This window comes from Anguilla anguilla, chromosome 18 (genome assembly GCF_013347855.1).
Source record: "Anguilla anguilla isolate fAngAng1 chromosome 18, fAngAng1.pri, whole genome shotgun sequence".
Taxonomy (NCBI): domain Eukaryota; kingdom Metazoa; phylum Chordata; class Actinopteri; order Anguilliformes; family Anguillidae; genus Anguilla; species Anguilla anguilla.
This window is the reverse complement of record NC_049218.1, coordinates 23,303,951-23,323,872: the sequence shown is the minus strand read 5'-3', so window position 1 is coordinate 23,323,872 and position 19,922 is coordinate 23,303,951. Positions and strand designations below refer to the sequence as shown.

The 19,922-nt window shown below is 49.2% G+C and overlaps 1 protein-coding gene across 3 annotated transcripts in view; it reads left to right on the top strand.

The window, feature by feature from the left end:
- Positions 1–19,922, top strand: part of dst (dystonin) — a 206,867-nt gene that overhangs the window by 81,271 nt on the left and 105,674 nt on the right. For all 3 annotated transcript variants that reach the window (XM_035399721.1, XM_035399719.1, XM_035399720.1), the window contains 21 exons: positions 2,843–2,962; positions 4,712–4,807; positions 4,947–5,074; positions 6,905–6,998; positions 7,226–7,380; positions 7,747–8,227; positions 8,688–8,816; positions 9,170–9,247; positions 9,433–9,594; positions 9,927–10,031; positions 10,491–10,586; positions 10,701–10,826; positions 11,333–11,485; positions 11,973–12,127; positions 12,417–12,543; positions 15,028–15,211; positions 15,888–16,045; positions 16,832–17,010; positions 17,324–17,462; positions 18,079–18,272; positions 19,270–19,432. In XM_035399721.1, coding sequence (XP_035255612.1) covers positions 2,843–2,962; positions 4,712–4,807; positions 4,947–5,074; positions 6,905–6,998; positions 7,226–7,380; positions 7,747–8,227; positions 8,688–8,816; positions 9,170–9,247; positions 9,433–9,594; positions 9,927–10,031; positions 10,491–10,586; positions 10,701–10,826; positions 11,333–11,485; positions 11,973–12,127; positions 12,417–12,543; positions 15,028–15,211; positions 15,888–16,045; positions 16,832–17,010; positions 17,324–17,462; positions 18,079–18,272; positions 19,270–19,432 — 3,222 coding nt within the window. The remainder of the gene's footprint in view (positions 1–2,842; positions 2,963–4,711; positions 4,808–4,946; positions 5,075–6,904; positions 6,999–7,225; positions 7,381–7,746; positions 8,228–8,687; positions 8,817–9,169; positions 9,248–9,432; positions 9,595–9,926; positions 10,032–10,490; positions 10,587–10,700; positions 10,827–11,332; positions 11,486–11,972; positions 12,128–12,416; positions 12,544–15,027; positions 15,212–15,887; positions 16,046–16,831; positions 17,011–17,323; positions 17,463–18,078; positions 18,273–19,269; positions 19,433–19,922) is intronic.

Genomic DNA, 19,922 nt, shown 5'->3' with positions numbered 1-19,922 from the left:
CCGCATTAGTCTTTCAACAAGACCAATACGATAGCCTTCCAGAAATGAAGATGAAATAAGCATGTGTTATCTTGGAACATTGTTCTGCTATACAGTATTCATGATTTGTTAAACGGTGCGTTTGGTTTTATGTGTGTACTTTGTGAACGATGTTTTATCCGATTTCACCAAAAAAACAAATGAGAATTCCTGCAAAAAAAATAAGATGTAAAATATGAGCGTCGGGTTGTCATAACGTGCCTCTCTGCTCCGCTCTGAGAGGGTTGTTTGATCTGCTTAAAGGCAGCTCATACGTGACCTTTCATGTTATACAACTGAAATACCTCATTGCCCAGGGCTTATTTCACATTTTTTGCAGTGAGCTAAATTGGTAAACTTTAGCTCGTGTTGGTGCAGAGTAACAAAGAAGAAGAGCCAGGGCTTGTTGATTGAAGCAACTGTCAGTCACAGTCAGGCGGGGATTATGCTTTTAGCTCCGCCTCCTGTCAGGTGTGCGTTCAGTAAGAGTGATCACCTGATCACTTGGCAGGAACTAATAATTACAGGTTCATATTTGCCCTTTAAATGATTTGTTACATCGTTTTAAAATGACTCAAATCCCCATTCAAATTTAGAATGTGCGAGGCTGTGTAAACATACGCTTACTCGACCACTTCATTAGGTATACTTATGTAATGCAGGGTCAGACCCCCTTGCGCCTGCAGAGCAGCCTGAGTTCTTTGCAGCACGGATTGAACAAGGTGCTGGAAACATTCCACAGGGATTTCGGTCTTTGCTGACTCGATAACATCATGCAGCTTTTGTAGATTTTTCAGCCACACATTCATACTGGAAACCTCCCATTCTACCTCATCCCAAAGGTTCTCTAGCAGTGGATTGAGATCTGGGGACTGTGCAGGCCATTGGAGTAAACTGTCAATGTTCGTAGAACCAGCTTGAGCTGATGTGTGCTTTGTGACATGGTGCATTATCCTGCTGGAAGTATCCATTTGAAAAAGTGTAGACTCTGGCCATAAAGGGTGTGGCCATAAAGGGATGCACATGGTCAGCAAAAAAGCTTAGACAGTACTGTGGCATTCAAATTATGCTCAGTTGGTATTTTTGGACCTAATGTGTTGCAAGAAAACGTTCCCCACACCATAACACCAACATAACCAGCCTGGACCTTTGACACATGTCAGGATGGACCCGTGGATTAATGGTGTTTATGCCAAATTCTGAGCCTTCCATCTGCATGTTACAGCAGAAATTGAGATTCATTGGACAATTCAAGGCAATTTTTTCCAATCTTCAGTCGTCCAGTTTTGGTGATCATGTCTTTGACTGTAGCCTCATCTTCCTGTTCTTGACTGACAGCAGTGGAACCCGACGTGTTCTCTTGCTGCTGTAGCCCATCCGCTTCAAAGTTTGACACGTTGTGCATTCAGGGATGACCTTCTGCACACCCCTGTTGTAGACAGCTATCATTTGCGCATTTGTCATGTCCCTGTTAGTTTGAACAAGTTGGCCCATTCTCCTTTGACCTCCGCCATTAACAAGATGTATTCATCCACAGCACTGCTGCTCGCATGTTCTTTGTTTATCGCACCATTATATATAAAATCTATATAATACCTCTATAAAATCTACATACTGTAGTGTGTGACAGTCCCAGGAGAATATACTGGAACAGCCACGCCTAGCACCAGCAATCATACCACTTTTAAAGTCGCTTAGATCACGCATCTTGCCCATTTAAAAATTTGGTTGAATAATAAACTAAGCCTCATCACCATTTCTGCATGCTTTATATACAGTCAGAGTTGCAGTCACATGACTCGCTGTTTGGAGGAGCAGGCTACGTACTTTAGCGAGCAGGTGTTTCTACTGAAGTGGCCGGTGAGGGTGTATTTCATATCAGACAGCTTAAAGAGATGCCCCCCACAATCGTAGCTAGGGCCCTGTAAACAAGCTTATCCCTTGGTTGTGTCTTTAGCCAACTGCGATTGGGAGATGACAGTTGGTCCTGCCCCCAGGGGTAGGGTGGGTTTCACTCGCCCAAAGTTCCTGCAGCTACTGCTGCATCATTTACCCTCAGTTTTCTGGGGAAAGTTGTGTCTCCTTCCTATTGGCATCTCCCCTGTGGTACTGTGTTGGCAGCAGGGTGCAAAATAGCCATTGGGTTGCATGTGAATGCATTAGAGGAGTGCACATTGGGATGACTCTGTAGTATGATGAAGGAAGGTCACATGTTTGATTCCCAGGTAGGACACTGCCTTGAGCAAGGTACTTAACCTGCATTGCTTCAGTGTATATCCAGCTGTATAAACGGATGCAGTGTAAATGCTGTGTAAGTCGCTCTGGATATGAGCGTCTGCTAAATTCCTGTAATGTAATGTAATGCACATTACGCTTCGGGGGTGCTCCTGACATTTTTTATTGTAAGCAGGCTGAACATTCTGCGAATTTGAGCAAACCTGCCATCAGATATGAAACAAACCAGAGGCTACGCTTTTCACTCCATTCTGAATGTTGATGCACGCAACCTGCAGATTTCTCAGCTACCAACCGGGACAGTTTTATTACTCAGATGACCCCAACATTCCAGCAAATGCAGTTACCTGTGTAGTTATGCAGGGAAAGTGATAAAACAAAAAAAAGCAAGTACAAAAATGCAACCAGGATAGAAATGCAAGTTGTGGTCATTAGTTGATGAGGTCAGAGGGGCTGTCTGGTATGATATATAATACTGCTGTCTGGTGTGAACTTTCAAAAATCATGTGATAAAACCATTTTACAGCTTTTGCAGCTTTCATTATTTTTCTGATAACCACCTGTCTGTGTGTTTTTTGTACTGTGACAGGACGTGGATATCAAGTGGGTGGAGTATCAGAACATGGTAAATTACCTCAGCCAATGGATCAAGCACCATGTAGCAGTCATGTCCGACAGAACCTTTCCCAGCAACCCTGCGGAACTCAAGGTGGGGAGTTTCATAAGCTTATAGAAGCTTTTTAGTTTTCATAAACTCATAAACTCAGCTGGGCTTAAGGGGAAATGTGCAGCGGTGCCAGTTACAGGTGTTTAAGCATCCATCTGCATCACTGACCGACTGTCACCTCACTGCTTCTCTCTGTATGACAATGAGGGGAGTGGTTCATCTCATAGATCCAGAACTGAACTGTTTGTAATACATGAATCTATCATCAGAGTACTCAATGACTTCAGCTCTAATAATAATAATAATAATAATAATAATAATAACAACGTTATGTCTTGCTATTTGGTTGAATATACCACCAGGAACGGTCATTTTGTGTCTATTTAATCTGGGGTTATTTTACTCATTCCCTAGTTGACATTAAGTCATGATTGAAATGTGAATATTTATATGGAGGCCTGGGTGTGAGTACTTGTGTGCTCTGGGTTCATATGGCACCAATATGGCATCTCATTCCATGCTGCATTATGTACTGTATGAGCATTTCATGCTGCATGCTGTGCTGAATGAGCATTCTATGCTGCTGTGCTGTATGATCATTCTATGCTGCTGTGCTGTATGAGCATTCTATCCTGCATGCTGTGCTGTATGAGCATTCCATGCTGCTGTGCTGTATGATCATTCTATGCTGCTGTGCTGTATGATCATTCTATGCTGCTGTGCTGTATGAGCATTCTATCCTGCATGCTGTGCTGTATGAGCATTCCATGCTGCTGTGCTGTATGATCATTCTATGCTGCTGTGCTGTATGATCATTCTATGCTGCTGTGCTGTATGAGCATTCTATCCTGCATGCTGTGCTGTATGAGCATTCCATGCTGCTGTGCTGTATGATCATTCTATGCTGCTGTGCTGTATGAGCATTCCATGCTGCTGTGCTGTATGATCATTCTATGCTGCTGTGCTGTATGAGCATTCTATGCTGCTGTGCTGTATGAGCATTCTATGCTGCTGTGCTGTATGAGCATTCTATGCTGCTGTGCTGTATGATCATTCTATGCTGCTGTGCTGTATGAGCATTCTATGCTGCTGTGCTGTATGATCATTCTATGCTGCTGTGCTGTATGAGCATTCTATCCTGCATGCTGTGCTGTATGAGCATTCCATGCTGCTGTGCTGTATGATCATTCTATGCTGCTGTGCTGTATGAGCATTCCATGCTGCTGTGCTGTATGAGCATTCTATCCTGCATGCTGTGCTGTATGAGCATTCCATGCTGCTGTGCTGTATGATCATTCTATGCTGCTGTGCTGTATGAGCATTCTATGCTGCTGTGCTGTATGAGCATTCTATGCTGCTGTGCTGTATGAGCATTCTATGCTGCTGTGCTGTATGATCATTCTATGCTGCTGTGCTGTATGAGCATTCTATGCTGCTGTGCTGTATGATCATTCTATGCTGCTGTGCTGTATGATCATTCTATGCTGCTGTGCTGTATGAGCATTCCATGCTGCTGTGCTGCATGAGCATTCCATGCTGCTGTGCTGTATGAGCATTCCATGCTGCATGCTGTGCTGTATGATCATTCTATGCTGCATGCTGTGCCATATGACCATTCCATGCACCGTATGACATGTGACGTAGAGAGAGTGCCTGTGGACCAACGCTCCACTTTTGCCACAGAACATACAGATCTATGCCTATTCTTTGTTTTCTTTGCATTTGTGCATATTTTTTCGAAGGGGATATTAAAATCATCAGAATTAATCTGTTATTGCTCTGTTTTTGCAGGCACTTTATACACAGTATTTACAGTTCAAGGAGAATGAAATCCCAATAAAGGAAAACGAGAAGACCAAAATCAAGCAGCTTTACAAAATGCTTGAGGTAAGTCAGAATCCGTCAGCCCAAACGGAATGTTTAATTACGCCTTATCCGGTAGCCTCCGTGGAAATGGCCGACCACCAGATTTAGCTGGAAGACTGACGGGGTCTTCTTCGTGTTTCCCGGGGGGTTTCGGTCGCAGGCGTGGATCGAGTTCGGCCGAATCCATCTGCCGCACGGCTACCACCCCAACGACGTGGAGAAGGAGTGGGGGAAGCTGATCATCGGCATGCTGGAGAGGGAGAAGAGCCTGAGGCCGGAGGTGGACAGGTACCAGCGCGCGGCGGCCGCTTCCCCTGTCAGGCGCTGATTTACGGGCCCTCCCTCCCTCCCATACTTAAGTGACAGCTCCAGATTAAGAGCGAATCAAAAGTGTTGACCCGTCGCCTGATCGCACGTTCCCGGGATCTCGCTGTCTCCGCGAGGCATTTGAAAAAACTGGGGAATTTTTTTGACATTTGCGATGAGATGTTTTTTTTTTCTTTTTTTTTAACTTTGTTTTTAAACCGAATTTTGAGATGTTACATTTGAGGCTGCTCCTCTCGAATCGTTTTATTTGCATATAAGACGAGCGAGGAAGAAGAAGGGGTACGTACTGTAATTCCGTGAATGATAAGGTCATGAAGGGATGATTGCATTGGATGATTGTTGAAGCATGGCATGAGATTCTTTAGCGAGTGGAGCTTTAACAGACATGCAGCATTTTATAATAGTAATTAGCAGCATTTTGCACAAACGTGTACCTTCGGTCTATGATTAGGGTACACAGACGCCAGAAGCTGTACGTTTTCTTCCATAAGTACACGCCGTGACTGCATTTCAAGCGTAATTTATGTCTTACCGCCGTCCTCGAGCTCTTCCTTTCAGATTTGCGTGTGCGCATGAAGACTGCACCATCTTCTTGGTGCAGGTCAAGTCTATTTGATTGATGGTCATGGGTTTCAGTTGGAGCCTTTCTATTGGGGTTGCAGGGGCTTTGTGGAAACAGCCTCATCTGTTGAGCCGGAATGGTTCCCTTAACTTGACTCTTCAGTCCTTGGTTTTTTTCTCATTGGGAGCGATAATTGTTTTTTTTTTTTACTGTGGACATTTTCCCTCGGCAGGTTTTTGTTTGTGTATAAACATGCGGGTTAATGGCTCTTTGTGTGGCAAACCCCCCGCCCCCTCCCCGGCTGCAGGATGAGTTATTTATGTTCTCTGCTCTGGAAATCACCTCTCATTGTTGGTGTTCAGTCAGTGAGTCACCACGTTTGAGAGATTATAAATACAGAATCATGTTTCTTCTTTTATTCCGCTGCTGATGGATGGCTATTGAATCCTGGGACAGCCTCGGCCCCGCCCAGCCCCGCCCCGCCCCTTTCTAATGCATTCCACACCCTGCCCTCGCGGACTGGAAACTGTTTCGACCTGCGCCGGGGCTGACGCGGGCGATTCTGGAAGGCGACATAAAGTTTTTGTGGCCCGGAGCGAAAGATTGTGCAGCGGCGAAGGCCAGCTGTAGCCTCCCGCCCCCCTACCCCTCCCCACCCCTCCTCCGCCCCCCTTACCCCTCCCCGCCTCCCCCCCCGGGAGCCTATAAATGCGACGGAGGGGGAGCCAAGCGGTCCACACGCCTCCGTGTCGGTCTGCGGCGTACACGCGCGGGAGCTGAGGAGTCACAGGGTCCTTCGCCAGCTCGAGTCTCGCAGGTTAAAGAGGGCGGCGCTAACGGCATCGCCGCCTGGGCGTTCGGGAGCCGGGGGGGGGCGGGCACCGCTTTTCGGCGACTATGAGCACCAACCTGGCTTTGCGCGGCAGCGTCTCCTCGATCAGCAGCAGCACCCTCGCCAGCCTCGGCTCCACGGAGAACCACCTGACCGGCGGGGAACCGCCCCTCTCCAACGCTTTCCTCTCCAACGCGCCCCTCTCACCCAACAACAACTCCGTTTATGGACCCAGGTCAGGGGGGTCCCCCACGCGCGCTCCAAAGCCGTCCTGTTTGCTCCCTGTTTCTCTCGGGCCTGTTACGTGCAATGAGAAGTAGGAAAAGGATGTCGATGCTCGGAGCTGATTGGTAAGCGCAGGTGTTAATCTCTCTTGTCTTCTGCTCCTGAATTTCAGGCTAGAGATGTTGCAGCAGATCGCCAACAGGGTCCAACAGAACTGTGTCCTCGGGGAGGACAAGTTAGCCCTCGCTCGGGGTGCCCTGCAGGCAGTAAGTCACATGTATCACGTTGTCTGACAAAACTTTTTTATTCTCAAAATGGCAGCTTTTAAAAAAAATAAGTATTGCACAGCATTGATCTGAAGCAAATGCTTTGCTGAAAACAAGTTTTCGCATCATACACATAAATAATAATAACACTTTTTATTTTTATTATCATGGATACACATAGACAGATACAAAGGAATGGGTTTTGAATTGAGTGCGTCTGCTCCCAGGATACAAAGAGGTTGGAGTCGGGGATTCAGTTTCAGCATGAAGCGGAAATCGCCGGATACCTGTTGGAGTGCGAGCACATCCTACGGCAGCAGGTGGTGGACATCCAGCTTCTGCTAGACGGGAAATTCTACCTGGCCGACCAGCTTGTTCAGAAGTAAGGAGCTGCCGTTTCTGTTACCTAAAACCTTGCCACAAAGAAATGATATTGAGAAACAAAGGTGCTGTGATGCACACCAGGCCTTCAACATGCATGAAATACGCTTTTGTAATGAACCGGTAATCCTAATAATGTCACATATAGAAAGGTAGTTAAAGATAAAGTGGGAAGTGAATCATTGCTTTTATCTGTATTTAGCTCTAGTAGTTTTTTTCTCCCAGCACCATTCTGCCAAATGCCTAAATTGCGAAGTTAAATCAGTTCCTCTTTTCTCAGACTACTGGATAGATGCAGGCTGCACGTTTATCGTTTAGCATTTGAGGGCGTGCGCTGCTCTAAAGCGTCTCTCCCCCCCCCCCTCAGGGTGTCCAGTCTCCGTGACGACCTCCTGACGCTGCGCGGGGAGTGCTCCTCGGTCTACAGCAAGGGGCGCACGCTGACCTCCGAGCAGACCAAGATGATGATCTCGGGAATAACGCAGAGCCTCAGCTCGGGCTTCTCCTCCAACCTCAACATGGGGCTGACCGGTGGCGGGTTAGCGGGCGGGTTAGCGGGCGGGGGCCTGGGGGGCGGCGGCCTCACCTCCGGCCTGAGCCAGACGTGCCTGCCCCCATCCCTCCCCTCCATGGTGGCCCCCTCGCTGCAGCCCGCGGGCCTGCCGGCCTACATGGGGGGCGTGGTGGGGGCCGGAGGGGCCGTGGACCCCGGGGCCCTGCAGCAGCTGAAGCTCATCCAGATACGCAAGCCCCTGCTCAAGTCCTCCATGGTGGACTCCAACATGAGCGAGGAGGAGGTCAACATGAACTACGTGCAGGACCTCCTCAGCTGGGTGGAGGAGATGCAGGTGAGAGCCGTGTGTGGCGTGGGGGGTTGCCCGAGCGATTCCCTACGGATTTAGCGTTTACGGGAATGTATTTCTGTTGTTCTCGAACTGTTCGCACCAAGTCGTTTCTTGGCATAACTCCTTTCGATCTTGGCACACGGTATTGTTTCCTTATTGATGTGTCTGAATCAGCTAGTTTTTTTCCCCCCACTGTGTACGTATGTACGTTTAGCTGGAAATATTTATTGTTTTTCTTGAGTTCCTATAAACAGAAAAATGAGAAGAAAGTGCTGTCACAATCTATTAGATGTAGTTTGTTGCAGAATTTGCAATCATTTAGTTGTGTGGATAGGGAGTTATAAGTGTTAACAGATAGGGCTCTACAGCTTGAGTTGTAATTTTAATTGAATGTCACTATGTGGCATGAATGGACTGTGGGTTCCTTTTGTGAGTTTTTTTTTTGTGCTGTTTTTTTGCGTAGGTGCAACTAGATCGTGGAGAGTGGGGTTCAGATTTGCCAAGCGTGGAAACGCATTTAGAGAATCACAAAAGCATGCACAGGGCCATCGAAGAGTTCCAGATGAGCCTCAAAGAAGCCAAACATAGCGAGGTAATGTGCTCTTAGTTTTGTGCCTGTCTTCAACAAACCTTAAGAAAAGAATCACTGAAAGCAGATTTCAAAATGGAGCATCAAAACTGCACAGGAAAACACTGCACTGTGAAGGAGACATGCTCATGCTGAAGATGCTCCGTCAAAGACATCACATTGCATCGTGTCGCTCTGATTTAACATGAATACAACAGGCTGATTCTAATTATGTGGGTGTGTCATCATTTATGGATGTTTTGCATAGAAGTAGAAACCATAGTTCAGTGTAGGGAAGGCATGCTGAAAGTACTGTTGTGTTAGGCTCAGGTGTTGTGTGCTCCTAGACTGACGCACACCGATTGGTTGGTTTGTAGATCCAGATGACTTCGCCAATGAAACAGAACTACTCTGAGAAGCTGGGCAACCTTGAGACTCACTACGGGAAACTGCTGGTGAGCGCGAATGTCCCAGAAGCTGCATACCATTTAACCGCTAACCATTCCATGTGAGGGGCTCGTAGACGTGAGGGGCCGGTAGAGGTGGACGGGGGTGGGGAAGCACCTGCACGTGAGACACAGTCAAGCGAGTGAGACTCAGCTGTCCTCCCCTCCCCCTGCTCTCCCCCCCGTCCCCCCAGAACACCTCTAAGACCCGTCAGAAGAACCTGGAGAGCCTCCATGACCTGGTGTCCCGGGCCACGCAGGAGCTCATCTGGCTCAACGAGAAGGAGGAGGAGGAGGTGGCCTTCGACTGGAGCGACCGCAACACCAACATTTCCAAGAAAAGGGATTACCACGCGGTGAGTCTGGCCATCACCAGCTACCGGGCACCATGGTGTTCGATTGAGTCTCTACGGGGCATCGATGCATTTTTCCTCTGAGCTGCAGGTTGCCATGGTGACTTTGAGCTCTGAGCTGCAGGTTGCCATGGTGACTTTGAGCTCTGAGCTGCAGGTTTCCACGGTGCCTTTGAGCTGCTGAGCTGCAGGTTGCCATAGTGACTTTGAGCACTGAGCTACAGGGCTTGCACAGGCAGGCTCTCTGCGCATTAGTGGCCTGTTGGCTCTGGTGGCCTGAGCACGGTGCTGGGGGTCGGGCAGGAGGCCTGAGGTGTCTTGTTTGGCTGCTGCAGGATCTCATGAGGGAGCTGGACGATAAGGAAGGGGCCATCAGGTCTGTGCAGGACAGAGCCGAGCAGCTCCTCGGAGGGAACCATCCAGCCCGACTGACAATTGAGGTATGGTCCAGCTCACCTGTGCGTGCCCAGATCACCTGTGTGCCCAGATAACCTGTATGTGCCCAGTTACTGCTACCTTACATTACACCCTTCCCCAGAACTACTTACAGGATGCAAAGGATAACACAAGTACATAAGGACATTCTATTAAGCTGATGGGAGCAACTGTAGTACTGGTGTTAGAGGTATTTTTAGCTGTTAGGACAGTGAACTCTCTTCAACTCTGGCTTTCTCTTGCTTTCACTCTGAGTTCATTAGCCCAGCTAAATGTAGGGCTAATAAATAACGATGTTAATAATGCCTGATCTTCTGGTTGGAGTTTATTTTTTACACTGATCATTTTGCTCCTCAGTGACATGAGTCGATACTTATTTTTTGGCGAGGTGGCATTTAGCAGCCTTCTGCTCGTGCCTCCCTGTGCGCGTCTCACGCTCTCTCTGTCTCCGGGGCGACCCGCAGGCATACAGAGCCGCCATGCAGACGCAGTGGAGCTGGATCCTGCAGCTGTGCGGCTGCGTGGAGCAGCACCTGCGCGAAAACGCCGTCTATTTCGAGGTGAGCGCCTCCCCCGGCTCCGCCCCTCCAAAAGCAGAGCGCTAAAGAGTGTAGCAGGACGAGGCAGGCGGGTCTTTAGCCTTCATTCTACGTCTCTCCGCTCCACCCCCGCAGTTCTTCAGCGACGCCAAAGACGCCCAGGATTACCTGAAGGGCCTTCAGGACACCATCCAGAGGAAGTACGGCTGCGACCGCTCCAGCAGCCTTCACAGGCTGGAGGACCTGGTGCAGGAGTCCATGGTGAGCCCCCGTGGTCAGGTTTCAGATAGAGGCTCCTACACGCAACTGGGCTCTATCTAGACGAAGTAAAGCGCTACGATGCTACTGTGGTGGTAGTGAAATTTGTGCTGGTGATGTTCAAGGGGATGAGTGAACTTCCTGTGGGATGAGTCAACTTCCTGTTTTATACTGTCAGCGTTATGGCTCTGTCCTGGACTTGTGTCGTTTGCAGATTCACTACCTGCTGATTAGATATCACTGAGACAGCTTAGCTTTTCTGAGAAATGCTGATCTATGAGTGTGCATGCTCCCTCTGCTGTGACTGGGCAATACTTGAATGTGGGCGTGGTCTACCCTTTTTTCATTCCCTGTGATTGGTGGCTGGTTGAATGTGTGTGTTTAGTCCAGCTGCTCAGTAAATGTGGGTATGGTCTTCTGTTGTTCATTCGCTGTGATTGGCAGCTGGTTGAATGTGTGCGTTTAGTCCAGCTGCTCAGTGAATGTGGGCGTGGTCTGCCTGTCCGTAGGACGAGAAGGAGCAGCTGCTTCAGTACCGCAGCATCGTGGCGGGCCTGGTGGGCCGGGCCAAGAGCATCGTCCAGCTGAAGCCCCGCAGCTCTGACCACCCCGTCCGCACGTCCATCCCGGTCAGAGCCATCTGCGACTACCGACAGATCGAGGTACTCCCGCAACCAGCCCCGCCCTCCTGCCCCATAGCCCCGCCTCTCATCTCACAATGTGCAGTACCTGAAAGAAACATGGGAAAGAAGCCCTAGGATTAGATCATAGTTATTGGATATCACCCTTTGAATGAGTTCCAGCCCAGGGTATCAGATTACACCCACCTGGGCACCACTCCCTAGCTCCTACTTGGGACCTCCCATCTGGGAGTCACGGATTTAGTGTGCTCAGCTGGGGCAGGTTTTAGCCTGGGTGTCTGGCAGTTTCAAAGGAAACACTTAGGCCCATCCCTTGGCTAAAGAACGTGTAAACAAAGAACTATAAACTAATTCATCTGCCCTGCCCCAGTCTCACACACTTGTGTTTTCTGCTCACATCATGTCAACCATCATGATTCAGTTTTCCCTTGCATGATAAAGGGGCATTTCTCAAGTGTTGCTGAGAGTGTTTGGCCTTGAGCTCACGATGACGCGCTGGTCTGTGCAGATAACTATCTACAAAGAGGACGAGTGCGTTCTGGCCAACAACTCGCACAGGGCCAAGTGGAAGGTGATCAGCCCCTCTGGGAACGAGGCCATGGTTCCCTCCGTCTGCTTCACTGTGCCGCCTCCCAACAAGGAGGCCGTTGAGCTGGCCAGCAGGTGAGAGCAAGGCATTCTGGGAGGTCATCTCATAGCAGAAAGCACAAAATATAGTTTTCTGAAAAAAAGTTAAAGGTAAGGGTAAGAATGAGCCTTGTTTACATTTTAGGCATTTACATTTTTGGACCTAAATACTAAAGCGATTGAAGCATCATGCCTAAGGACAGCCTATCAGCAGTGCCCTGCCTGAGAATCAGACCTATGGGTTACAAGTCAAGTTCCCTAACCGCTACACTCCGCTGCACTGTCATTCTACCTGTGTTACTGACGGCCCTGTGCTTCTTTGCAGGATCGAGCAGCTGTACCAGAACGTTTTAGCCCTGTGGCATCACTCTCACATCAACATGAAGAGCGTGGTGTCCTGGCACTACCTGATGACCGACATCAAAGCCATCCGCAGTGCCAGCGTGTCTTCGGTGAGTCCATCTCCACAGTATCAGAAAAAAGGGTTCTTTGGCTTGTCGCCATTGAGGTACCCGTTTTAGTTCTTTATGGAACCATCTATGGTAGGTGTGGAAAGCTGTGGTAGATGTGAATGCTCCCAGAATGAACCATTTTGCCTGAAAAAGTATCTTGCAGTAGATGGGGTTCCTCTATGGAGACACAGGGGAGCCTTTTGGGACACTTACTTCTGAGAGTTTAGCACCGTCAGTGTTTTCTTGTTGAATCCTCTAGCACAGTCAGTGTCTCCCTGGTGAGTCCTCTAGCACAGTCAGTGTCTCCCTGGTGAGTCCTCTAGCACAGTCAGTGTCTCCTGGGTGAGTCCTCCTCTAGCACAGTCAGTGTCTCCTTGGTGAGTCCTCCTCTAGCACAGTCAGTGTCTCCTTGGTGAGTCCTCTAGCACAGTCAGTGTCTCCTGGGTGAGTCCTCCTGTAGCACAGTCAGTGTCTCCTTGGTGAGTCCTCCTCTAGCACAGTCAGTGTCTCCTGGGTGAGTCCTCCTGTAGCACAGTCAGTGTCTCCTTGGTGAGTCCTCCTCTAGCACAGTCAGTGTCTCCTGGGTGAGTCCTCTAGCACAGTCAGTGTCTCCTGGGTGAGTCCTCTAGCACAGTCAGTGTCTCCTTGGTGAGTCCTGTAGCACAGTCAGTGTCTCCTGGGTGAGTCCTCTAGCACAGTCAGTGTCTCCTGGGTGAGTCCTCTAGCACAGTCAGTGTCTCCTTGGTGAGTCCTCTAGCACAGTCAGTGTCTCCTGGGTGAGTCCTCTAGCACAGTCAGTGTCTCCTTGGTGAGTCCTCCTCTAGCACAGTCAGTGTCTCCTGGGTAAGTCCTCCTGTAGCACAGTCAGTGTCTCCTTGGTGAGTCCTCCTCTAGCACAGTCAGTGTCTCCTGGGTGAGTCCTCCTCTAGCACAGTCAGTGTCTCCTGGGTGAGTCCTCTAGCACAGTCAGTGTCTCCTTGGTGAGTCCTCCTCTAGCACAGTCAGTGTCTCCCTGGTGAGTCCTCCTCTAGCACAGTCAGTGTCTCCTTGGTGAGTCCTCTAGCACAGTCAGTGTCTCCCTGGTGAGTCCTCCTCTAGCACAGTCAGTGTCTCCTGGGTGAGTCCTCTAGCACAGTCAGTGTCTCCCTGGTGAGTCCTCCTCTAGCACAGTCAGTGTCTCCTGGGTGAGTCCTCCTCTAGCACAGTCAGTGTCTCCTGGGTGAGTCCTCCTGTAGCACAGTCAGTGTCTCCTTGGTGAGTCCTCTAGCACAGTCAGTGTCTCCTTGGTGAGTCCTCCTGTAGCACAGTCAGTGTCTCCTGGGTGAGTCCTCCTCTAGCACAGTCAGTGTCTCCCTGGTGAGTCCTCCTCTAGCACAGTCAGTGTCTCCTGGGTGAGTCCTCCTCTAGCACAGTTAGTGTCTCCCTGGTGAGTCCTCTAGCACAGTCAGTGTCTCCCTGGTGAGTCCTCCTGTAGCACAGTCAGTGTCTCCTTGGTGAGTCCTCCTCTAGCACAGTCAGTGTCTCCTTGGTGAGTCCTCCTCTAGCACAGTCAGTGTCTCCTTGGTGAGTCCTCTAGCACAGTCAGTGTCTCCCTGGTGAGTCCTCCTCTAGCACAGTCAGTGTCTCCTGGGTGAGTCCTCCTGTAGCACAGTCAGTGTCTCCCTGGTGAGTCCTCCTCTAGCACAGTCAGTGTCTCCCTGGTGAGTCCTCTAGCACAGTTAGTGTCTCCTTGGTGAGTCCTCTAGCACAGTCAGTGTCTCCCTGGTGAGTCCTCCTCTAGCACAGTCAGTGTCTCCTTGGTGAGTCCTCTAGCACAGTCAGTGTCTCCCTGGTGAGCCGCTCACACACTGAGCTCTCCTGGCAGGAGCTGCTCCCTGGGGGCAGAGGGCGTGGCACGGGCCCTTTTAAAGCTTCGTTTTATGCTTTATTACATTTATCTTCTCACTGTTCTTAGTTTTCCTCTGAGAACATAATGGCCTCAGGCTCCACAAAAGAGCTGCCATGCGCAAGCCTCAGCAGACAGGCCTGCCGCTGCACTGTAATTACCCACGGCAGCGAGAGCAAGCCTTCCTTAATACCGCTCATTTGGGGTGGTGAGGGCGTTTACCTGTATCTGTGGTCGCCTTGCAGTGTTTCTGAGTGCATAATTGCACGGAGATCCCACAATAATGCCGTCCTGCTGAGGCAGAACTATAAAATGCTGAGGCAGAAAAAAAAAATGCAGTCCAAATCCACCGCACATTCAACTTCGTCCTGTGGGATGTTTTTGTATGAAGATGACATCATTTTCAAATTCGGGAAGTGATTAACATGAGATTTGGCAGTGAAGGTAGTCATCATAACTGAGACACAGACAAAGACACAGACAAACACACACACACACACACACCACACACAAAGTGGGTGTAGACCTTTAGAACTGTGTGAGGGGTGTGTGAGGTAACGGTTTGGCTGAAGAGGGTTGTTTTATGCTGTGCTATGCAGGCCAAGACTCTGTTGCCTGGGGAACATCAGCTGGTGCTTAGCAACCTGCAGTCTCACCTGGAGTGCTTCCTTGAGGACAGTGACGAGTCGGAGGTCTTCTCCATGGCGGACCGCACCCAGCTGGAGAGGGAGGTGGATGCCTGCAGGGAGTACTACGAGGAGCTGCTCCGTTCTGCGGAAAGAGGCAAGTCCCCCCATTGGCCCCCTCGCCCCGCCCTCCCACCCCCCTACCCACATTGCCTCCCTCGCCCCACTCACTCACCCCCCCACCCCCATCGCCCCCCTTGCACCGCCCACTCACTCTTCACTCCCATTGCACCCCTCACCCCGCCCACTAACCCCCCCACCCCCATCGCCTCCCTCGCCCCACTCACTCACCCCCCCCACCCCCATCGCCCCCCTCGCCCCACTCACTCACCCCCCCACCAACATCACCCCCCTCGCCCCCATTCCTTCCAGGAACACCTGATTCCTTAAGCCTATTAGGCAGCAGTTAATGCCTCCAGGGATTACTACATATCCTCTCAGTTCTGGCTGGCAACTCTGTCAAGATGTGAGTGTGTGTGCGTGTGGGTGTTCGTGTGTGTTTGTGTGTGTGTGCGCATGTGTGTGTAGGTGGGTGAGTTTATGACTTTCCCAGAGAGACTGTTTTTTAACCTGGCTGTCTGACAAAACAAGTACACACACACACACACACACACACACATACACAGTGAACAGAACATTAATTTATCAGCTCTATAATCAGTGCTGGTTTAGGATGATCAGTAATTAGTCAGTTTGATGGTAGTGACGACTGATACTGACCCAGTTCTGATTGGTGTGGTTGTGCCTCTCTTGCTTCCTGTTTTGGCGAACAGAGGAACACGAGGAGTCTGTGTACAACATCTTCATCTCGGAGCTGCGGACCTTCCGCATGCGCCTCGAGGGCTACGAGGAGCGCCTGCTCCGCCAGATTCGCACCCCTCTGGACCGGGACGACCTGGAGGAGAGCATGCGTCGCATCGTGGACCAAGAGGTGGGCGTCGACAGACTGGAGCCAAACTGCTTCTTCTGACTAAATTCCCCATCATATCACTTTGTGTTTACATTTTTATTAGTTTTACAAAGGTGCTTAAAGTGAAGTGTCTGTTATAGAGTTTTAGTGATCTTGCTTTGAGGTAATGCTATGTAAAAAAGTTGTGTAAGTCGCTCTGGATAAGAGCGTCTGCTAAATGCCTGTAATGTAATGTAATGTAATTTATGAGGCAAGGATGTTTCTTTTGCCAAAATGAGTGAGAGAAAAAGCCACCCTTTACTTTCATACACTGCTTTAACCATCTCAGGATTCTGGGTCTTAGAACCGTCAAACTTGCTTCCTTCACAGAAAGGGAAGGGAAATTACATTTTGAGACTTTTTTCTAGCTTTTAATTACTTGATTGGCTGTTAAGCAGCTTGTTTATTTATATATGTTAGGCCATCTTTATACATTTTGAGTTTTCACTGCTAATGAACTAATTAAACCAATCAAACAAAGATAATTTGTTGGAAAAGAGAAAAATATTCAGAACCACACCCCCATAGTTTACACAAGATACACCTATATGCAAACATACAGACACACACGCACGCATGCACGCACACACACACACATCCACAGACACATGCACACACACACGCACGCATGCACGTACAGACACACACACACACACACACACACACACTCACCCCCACCCCTGCTGTGACTCTGGTTGGCAGGCCATGCAGAATGCACGTACACACACACACAGTGTGACGCTGAGCTGTGCTCTCCCTGGTTGGCAGGCCATGCAGAATGAGCTGGACCGGCTGAAGGAGGATCTGGAGGCGCTGAAGGAGAAGTGCGAGGCGTTTGTCAGCCAGGCCTCCGCCTCCCTCCTCGCTCCCACCCTCTCCTCGGAGCTCAGCGTGCTCCTCCACAGCATGAGCCAGGTGTACTCCATGTCCTCCGTCTACCTGGAGAAGTAAGTTCCCACAGCACTGCCTGTCAGTCACGTCATATCATATACTGTACCGTACTGATACTTAAATCTTATACTCAAAGGAGACTTCGCAATAGCGACTGTATTTTAAATGGAGAACAATGTATTTTTAAATAATGAAGGGTATTGACACAAATGGTTTTGTAATAATGACGTGGGAATAGGGGGCGCTGTCTGACAGGTACTCTCTAAACCTGAAATAGCGTGAGCGCTAGCTGTGAGGATTCCCCGTTACAGAATACGGGGGGGTTGCGAGTTCGGAGCCGGGGTCCGACAGCTGCTGTTCCCCTTGCAGGCTGAAGTCGGTGAGCCTGGTGGTGAAGCACAGCCAGGTGGCGGAGAGCCTGGTCAAACTGTACGAGGCCAAGCTCTGCGAGGAGGACGGCGTGTGTGCCGACGGCAAGACTATCGAGACGGTCATGAGCATGCTCAAGGTGATCTACGTCTGCGTGTGCCTGCCTGTGTGTACGCGCTGTTATTTATGCACACGATTCACTTATGCACACTGAATTGATTGCAGATAGTGTACAGCTGTCAATTAACGTACGGAACATACAGTGTACAGCTGTGGCACTAGTATGTTAATCAACACTTAGTCAATTAACATACGTAATGTACAGTGTACAGCTGTGGTTCTAGTATGTTAATTGACTCTGTCAATTAACATTCGTAACATACAGTGTACAGCTGTGGCTCTAGCATGTTAATTGACTCTTTGTCAATTAACATACGTAATGTACAGTGTACAGCTGTGGCTCTAGTATGTTAATTGACTCTTTGTCAAAGAGACTCCTTTACACTGACTGTTTTAGAATTCTGTTTTAGAATCCAGCACCAGAATTTCGTTTTAGAATTTGGTTTTGGAAAAGAGAAATATGGCCACTGACATTGCAAGGATGCTAACCTCTAGTAAATCCACTAACTGACCACCATTGACCTCCATTTTGTCACTTTCTCCTCCTGTAGCATAGCATAGTTCTAATTAATGCAGACACCATTGAACCCCTTGAAAATAATAATAAACAATTGACTCGTTTGGGCAAATTTCAGCAATGGCGCTCGGAGATCGATGAGAAAAGGGAGGTCTTCCACGACCTGGAGGACGAGCTGCAGAAGGCGCGAGCCATCAGTGACCGCATGTTCAAGACCCACAACGAGCGCGACTTTGACCTGGACTGGCACAAGGAAAAGGCTGACCAGCTGAGCGAGCGGTGGCACAGCGTGCACGCCCAGATCGAGAGCAGGTCAGTGCTCAACATCCACTCAGATCGAGAGCAGGTCAGTGCTCAACGTGCACTCTCATATAGAGAGCAGGTCAGTGCTCAACATCCACTCAGATCGAGAGCAGGTCAGTGCTCAACGTGCACTCTCATATAGAGAGCAGGTCAGTGCTCAACGTGCACTCCCAGATTGAGAGCAGGTCAGTGCTCAACGTGCACTCTCATATAGAGAGCAGGTCATGCTCAACGTGCACTCAGATCGAGAGCAGGTCAGTGCTCAACGTGCACTCTCATATAGAGAGCAGGGCAGTGCTGAACGTGCACTCCCAGATCAAGAGCAGGTCAGTGCTCAACGTGCACTCTCATATAGAGAGCAGGTCAGTGCTCAACGTGCACTCAGATCGAGAGCAGGTCAGTGCTCAACGTGCACTCTCATATAGAGAGCAGGTCAGTGCTGAACGTGCACTCCCAGATCGAGAGCAGGTCAGTGCTCAACGTGCACTCTCATATAGAGAGCAGGTCATGCTCAACGTGCACTCCCAGATTGAGAGCAGGTCAGTGCTCAACGTGCACTCTCATATAAAGAGCAGGTCAGTGCTCAACGTGCACTCTCATATACAGAGCAGGTCAGTGCTCAACGTGCACTCAGATAGAGAGCAGGTTAGTGTGCAACATGCACTCCAAAATTAAGAGCAGGTAAGTGCTTTGTGAACATTTTTAACAGGGAAAGTTGAGTATTAGTCCTGTGGGCTGGTTTTCAAACTTTTTAGGTTGCACAAGTAGAACATGCAGACAGTGACAGTATATATTCGATGTTCAGGAACAATGGCTGCTGGTTTTGTCATTTCAGCCTTGAAGAAGATACTTGGACTGTCTTGGTGGAATATGCAGTTCAATACAAAAAAGGATGATTTATGAAACGTGATTTACGTAAATCCACCTGCAAAATGAAAGCGGCCAAGCTAACAAGAAGATGTAAAATAAATGAGTAAATATAGTGAAATTTAATTTTCTTCTTCAGGCTGCGAGACCTGGAGGGCATCGGGAAGTCTCTGAAGTACTACCGGGACGCGTACGGCAGCCTGGATGAGTGGGTCAGGGAGATGGAGGCCAACCAGCGGTCCATGCAGGAGAACCAGCCTGAGGACAGCAAGGCTCTCGCTGAGCTGCTCAACCAGCAGAAGGTAGCGGTGCATTTATAGCCTGAGCTGGGAAGTCCGGGGCCCGGAAAACTTAAAGTCCTGCCGTGCGTTTCTTCCACATTGTGAACTCAGCCAGCTGATCTCACTCATTAGTTCTACCTCCTGGCTGACAAATTGTGCTAATTAGCAAATACAGGTGATAGAAGCAAAACACTGGAAAGGACTTTTACTTTCTGAACCTGAGTTTTCTAGCTGTGTTTGTAGCTGGGGAGTGGGAAAGTGACCACTTTATTTGACTCATTTACTGTATAGATGGGCTTGTCCCAGCCACCAGCAGTGGGGGATTCACTCCTGAAACTTGGTGGCCATTTTGTGCCGAGTCACTTATTGGATTTTAGCTGAAGTGGAAAGGCAGAGACATTGAGCAAGTTAAACTGGCCACAAATTAATGACCCTGACATGGAAGAGGACAGATGACGGAACATGTTTTGTTTGCTTGTGATGTCTGTTTATGTTATGTTACGTCTTTCCA